The 6,546-nt window shown below is 44.9% G+C and overlaps 1 protein-coding gene across 1 annotated transcript in view; it reads left to right on the top strand.

Moving 5' to 3' along the window:
- LOC149439145 (pyruvate dehydrogenase (acetyl-transferring) kinase isozyme 2, mitochondrial-like) overlaps positions 1-5,643 on the top strand; it is a 57,855-nt gene extending 52,212 nt beyond the window's left edge. The window contains exons 12-13 of the mRNA XM_089659403.1: positions 98-3,579; positions 3,827-5,643. Of these exons, the coding sequence (XP_089515529.1) occupies positions 98-226 (129 nt within the window). The 3' untranslated portion in view covers positions 227-3,579; positions 3,827-5,643. The remainder of the gene's footprint in view (positions 1-97; positions 3,580-3,826) is intronic.
- Positions 5,644-6,546: the final 903 nt, after the last annotated feature.

Below are 6,546 nucleotides of genomic sequence, written 5' to 3'. Positions count from 1 at the left end.
AAGCTTTAGAATCGCTTTAAATTCTAATTTTTACTTTTAACTGACTTAAAGTTGCCAACATTGTAATACTGACAGATCTGTCATTGAATTGTCACAGGCATTGTCCTCTGAATCCATCGAGCGGTTACCGGTGTTCAACAAGTCCGCCTGGAAGCACTATAAGTTCTGCACAGAAGCGGACGACTGGTGTATTCCCAGCAGCGAGCCAAAGAACCTGGCCAGGTAGAAGTACACAGAGCCGGAGAAAGGGATCAAGCACTTAAATTTCTCAGGACCACTACCTGCGGGTGTCAGAGAAGACAGAGGCAAACTGTACTGTGCTGGAGCTGGCCAGGGATGCAATAAGGAGAGACAGCCAAGAGGATGAAAACATTTTCATAGTTGTATATTTTATGCAGATCAATTATGCCCATTTTTGGCAACTCATTGTCCAGAAGTCAGAATAGTAGCAAGGCGTACCACTGTGCATTCATATTCTCAAAGAAAATGGCCTTTTAAGAGGAAAAAAAAAGCATGGAAGAAACAAGAGGACTGTTTGTGCCATGAGATTGATGGCATCCATTTTTGTTGTCCACTTCGGCAACTTTTCCACAAAACACGAGGTGTGGACAAACCGCAGACCACTCTGAACACATTACCCCTTCTCGAACTGATAGTCATTCCCTTTCCTGGCTATCTTACCAGATGCCATTACCTGTCCATAATGGGATATGACGGCCTCTAGAAGTGCTGGAAGGAGAGGTATTCAGTATTGCCAAAACGAATCTAAAGTTCTCAGGAAGACTATTTGTATGTAGGGCTCCAGTTAGGTCACCACCATGCAAATAGAACGATGTGGAATGTGAAGATAAAAAGAAGAAAAAAAAATCTACAATCTGAATGTTTTCATAGGCTGAAAAAGATCTCACAGGTGTTTAAATTAGGAACGTCCGTTTTCCTTTTTCTTTACATCTTCTGAACATCAAGCAATGACTGGTATGTTTATTCAGTGCACAGTCAATACTCAATTGAGGATTGCCATGGGTCAAATACGGCACCCATTCACTTAGCCCAGGGCTGGACAAATCCCAGAAAACAGGTAGCCAATGCTCTTTAAAATGGCCGGTGCCTACATGTACGGGGATGCAGAGGCGTTCCATGCATCCCTATGCAGGCAGTTCCATTGATCTTAATCTGGACACAGCAGCTGCATGGACACAGTCACTGCTCCCAATCTGACTGGGGGGGCAGGTACACGGCCCTGATGGAGGACTGTCTGTGCACTCGCATGGATGTCAGAATGGGAGCATCATCTTTGTCTGTGTCCCAATTGATATCAATGTGATGGCCTACACAGGGATGCATGAAACGCCTATTCCTCTCAATGCAGGTATATGGGCATATGCTTTAGTACAACCCATAACCCCATGTGGACGAGGCCTAGTTGTCATTTCAGCTGGCTGCTATAAAATATTACCCTGCTGCCTTCTGTATTAGACTGGCTCCTGAATTCCACATTCATTTGTCTACCCCTGACTTAGTCATTCTTCTTTCAGATGTTCATAGAGACGGGCTACAACCACATGGAAGTGTGCAAAAAGAATTAGAACTGATGTTTTTCTTGAAGTTTGATTTCGATTTCTGTGATGTTCTTGAGCATGGGTGTCAAACTGGCGGCCCTCTGGCTGTTCCCAAACTACAAGTCCCATGAGGCATTGCAAGATTGACAGTTACAAGCATGACTCCCAAAGGCAGAGGCATGATGGGACTTGTAGTTTGGCAACAGCTGGGGGACCGCCAGTTTGACACCCCTGGTCTAGAGTATGTTTCTGAAGTACTGCAAGACACAAGTAACCTATATGCCCGCCTTGAATGTGTTCATTGCCAGACCTAGAAGGGCTCATTCACATGGGCTCAGGAGCCTGTTTTTATGCGCACAGGAGTGACCGATGTTCTGTACAGCCAGAGGCAGCCTTTCTGTGTCCAGGGATGCAAATGCTCCGGTATGCTGGAAGAGCTCTACAGCAGCTCCTGTCGCAGATTCTGAACAGGCTGCCGGTGGCTGATTCTGAACAGGCTGCCGGTGGCTGATTCTGAACAGGCTGCCGGTGGCTGATTCTGAACAGGCTGCCGGTGGCTGATTCTGAACAGGCTGCCGGTGGCTGATTCTGAACAGGCTGCCGGTGGCTGATTCTGAACAGGCTGCCGGTGGCTGATTCTGAACAGGCTGCCGGTGGCTGATTCTGAACAGGCTGCCGGTGGCTGATTCTGAACAGGCTGCCGGTGGCTGATTCTGAACAGGCTGCCGGTGGCTGATTCTGAACAGGCTGCCGGTGGCTGATTCTGAACAGGCTGCCGGTGGCTGATTCTGAACAGGCTGCCGGTGGCTGATTCTGAACAGGCTGCCGGTGGCTGATTCTGAACAGGCTGCCGGTGGCTGCTGCATGGAACATCTGTTCTTCCTGGGCACATACAGCCACACCCTGCGTGGATCTCCAAATTCGTGTGAATGAGCCCGGAACCTCTCAGTTGGGTTACTTGAGCTGAAGATTCTGTATTACAGAATGCCTTCTATTTGGTGCATGTAAATTGCTCGGCCCTGTTGCTGTTAAGAAAAGCAGAAAGCCAATTGAAGCCTAGCATGACTGCACCAAGAATATTCCTCATATCATTTACTGGCATTCAAATGACAACCAAAGTGACACCTCAGTGATCTGAGACCCTCCACACACGGGGAGAAAGTTTTGAATCTTATGATGCTACCAATGCCGGCATCCCCACTGAGCACATTGATTCTCCCTTCTGGAAGAAGAGAAAAAAAAACTCCCTGTGTGCTGATATGATGACCACTGTCAGAGCGAAGATTTATTTACTTTCTATACGATCTCCAGAAGGGGGGAGCGAGGGCAAATCCCCCCAGCAAATGACCCAGACAATTATTTTTAGGGAAAGCCTAGAACCTTCGTTGAGTGTTTATCATTATTATAATTTGTGCCTGGAGTTCTGGATCCAACTTTTAAAGTGTTACTAAACCCACAACAGTACAATCAGTCTGTATATGCAGTAAAGCATGCTTGTTATACTCACTGTGGAACCTAAGGGGTTAATCCTCTGCATTGTATAAAAAGGATGTCTTGATCTTGTCTTCTCTGATCCTACCTTTTTTCCACTGTCCCCAACTCATCTCCTGATGGAACAGAGCCTTGGGGGCAAGCTGTCCATGCTCAGCTTGGTGTGTATTGCTAGGGAGGTTTTTTTTTTTTTTTTTTTTTTTTTTTCGTGGAAGAGTGCATGTGCTCAACACAGGGGTACTGCAGTCTCCTAGGACAGTGAGAGGAGAAAGAGCAGTCTTGTGACTTCTATCAGTGTCCAGCAAAGCACTGGTTAAAGCTTGTAGGAGTGCTCAAACTGCTGATGAGAAATGGTATTTAGCAGTTTTATATTTCCTAAAATAATTGCATTTCCATGTTGTGTGTACTGTGGGAGACCGGATGTAGTGAATGCAGGGTCCGGGGAGACCAGATATAGTGAATGCAGGGTCCGGGGAGACCGGATGTAGTGAATGCAGGGTCCGGGGAGACCAGATATAGTGAATGCAGGGTCCTGGGAGACCGGATATAGTGAATGCAGGGTCCGGGGAGACCAGATATAGTGAATGCAGGGTCCGGGGAGACCAGATATAGTGAATGCAGGGTCCGTGGAGACCAGATATAGTGAATGCAGGGTCCGTGGAGACCAGATATAGTGAATGCAGGGTCCGGGGAGACCAGATATAGTGAATGCAGGGTCCGGGGAGACCGGATATAGTGAATGCAGGGTCCGGGAGACCAGATATAGTGAATGCAAGGTCCTGGGTTTAGTAACACTTTAATATAGGGTATATCCTTGACCCTGACTAATTTAGATGGCTCCGTCCTGGGTTTAGTAACACTTTAATAAAAAAAAAATGTATAACATTGCATCTTACCAGTCCTTAGATGTGGTGGCTGCATGGATAAGTTCAAACAGGAGGTAAAAGGGCAGTAAAACCTGACAACTGATTTTTGTCGCCCTCTGACTGCCAATCTATTAAATTGCTTGGAGGAAGCGCAGGTTCTTTAACATTGTTGCAGACATGATGATTCACTTCACGGTGCTGCAAATTAACTTGCTATGTCACATGTAACAGGCACTCTGCATACGAAAGGTGCCCATTAAAGTCAATTGGGCCATGCTGCAACTGAGTTCCAAATGCTCTAATATTTCAATGTAAAATCCCTATTGGGACGGGGGGGGGGGGGAAGTAATCAGCTGCATCTCTTCCAGTGTGTTTGCTGCCTCTGAAAGACCTTTCTTTTTTTTTTTTTTTCTTATTTTTTGCTTGTGGATCCTGCCACTGACACACATCCTGTGCTAAGGTGACAACACTCCCTGTACTATATCTATGGGGAAGTAGTGTTGTCATCCCAGGCTTCTTTCCTGATTTGATATATAAACAGAATGAATGCAGGCATCAAATCGAAGGACTGTAATATTGTTAAATTTTTTCCCTTGATTTTAGATATACTTTAATGAACACATATGTAAGGGCGGCTTCATGCTGCCCCTCTATGCTTTGGCCGCAGCACATTGCACCTGCAGGTTTGGTGCAGGTTAGCTGCACTTTGCCATAGACTTGTATGTCTCCTGGGTTTGATGGCTTTTCTGAAAGCGTACCTAAAGTCCTGAATGCAGGACTTCTTGTGCGCATGCAGAAAACCCACCAAAATCGCAGGACATTATAGAAGTCTATGGCAAAGCACAGCTAGCCCACACCAGAACTGCGGGTGCACTGCGCTGTGACCAAAGCGTAGAGGGGCAGCATGATTCCACCCTAATACTTATACGAGTCTCTTATGTTACAATCAAGTCTGTAAATTCTACTCGCTGCTCTTTCATTATGAACAATCCTGCGCTTTGGGTTTAGCGGTTCCTTAAACTGTAGCTGAACATCACTATGATCTGGCGCTCAGTTCTCATTAGCTGGCTAAGAGTAACTCCGATGTCAAAGGTTCATAGAGCTGAACAGTATTTAGAAAGTTCATATTCACTTCTATATAATAGATCAATGTTGCTTATCAGCCGTGATCAGAGTTTGAATTCTCTGTACACTATCCAATACTAGAGCAATCTGTGCCTCACCAGCAGTTGTAGAATACGTAGGCCCCACCATGTCTTCCTTCCAGCTAGCACGGCACGCTGGGAGTTGTAGTTCTGCAGCAGCTATAGTAAAGCAGGTTGCCAATCGCATTACTGTATCTTTCATTCATTCAAAACTAGTTAAACAATGGAACCAGTTCAGACTTAGTATTTCCCAGTTCACAAAAAAGCCTTATGTATTTGTTGATTCAATACCCTTGTCATTTCAGATGGCCTTTTTAGTGCCCCATTATGTAACTTTTTATCTTCTTTTTTTTTTTTTCAAATTTTTTCAAGTGTTTAATTATTTTATGACCAGATGTGTCTCTAATTTTTTTATTTATTAAAGGTATTACATCCAGCATCCTACGTCTGCCTCCATCTTGCATAACATTTTTTTTTCTTTTGGCTAATATGCTTACTGTGTTGTTAAGTTTGTTTTATGTTGTGTTATGCGATTTGTTAGGATGTTTTCAATAGAAAATAAAAGTTATCTGAACCTAAGAAGTCTATTTATTTTTCTATTTCAATATTTTTATTAAAGAAGTTTTTGTTTTTATAATACGACAAGCTCATAATATGACCACGCAGGGGCAGAGCGGAACAAGAGCATACATTAGCCGATACAAATCTGCAGGGTGTATTAGCCAAATATTGGAATGTCCAATGACACCAAGGAGGGACGGCCAATAGCCGAACCAAATAGTAGCAGCAGCAATCCATCATATTACCAGAAATGAAATTAAAAAAAAAAGTAAAACCCCTATTAAAAAGTATCATCTCAGAACATACGGGGAAAAAAAAAAACCCCAAAACTGATAGGAAAAAAGAAAATATAAGAACATAGAAATACAGGTGAAACTCGAAAAATTAAAATATTGTGCAAAAATGCATTTATTTCAGTAATGCAACCTAAAAGGTGAAACTACCGTATTTTTTGCCGTATAAGACGCACTTTTCTTCCCCAAAACTGGGGGGGAAAATGTCAGTGCATCTTAGCGAATATGGAGCTGCCAGTCCGGTATTTCCACCGCGGCCGTGTCAGAATACCGGGCCGGCCGCTCAGCTCTGCAGCGGGACCTTACCTGTCCCTCTATCCAGCGGCGTGCTGTCTTCCCGGCTTCTGTAGTGTGGGCACTGGGCATGACAGCCGGGTGCCAAGTGCGCATGTGCAAGAAGCGGTGCTTTTTGTGAATGGTAAGGCTGTACCTGGAACACATGACAGATCCCAGAAGCCGCCGGACCAATCACAAAGCGCAAGTGCTTCTCGCTCATGCGCACTAGGCACCCGGCTGTCATGCCGAGCGCCATTACAGAAGCCAGGAAGACAGCGCGCTGCTGGATCGAGGAACAGGTAAGATCAAACAAAAACTCTGCGGAAGTAAGAGCGGGTACCTGTCAAATTCAGGT

This window comes from Staurois parvus, unplaced genomic scaffold (assembly GCF_062004578.1).
Source record: "Staurois parvus isolate SC_StPar_1 unplaced genomic scaffold, SC_StPar_1.0 ptg001152l, whole genome shotgun sequence".
NCBI lineage: Eukaryota > Metazoa > Chordata > Amphibia > Anura > Ranidae > Staurois > Staurois parvus.
This window is presented reverse-complemented; position numbering and strand designations above follow the sequence as displayed.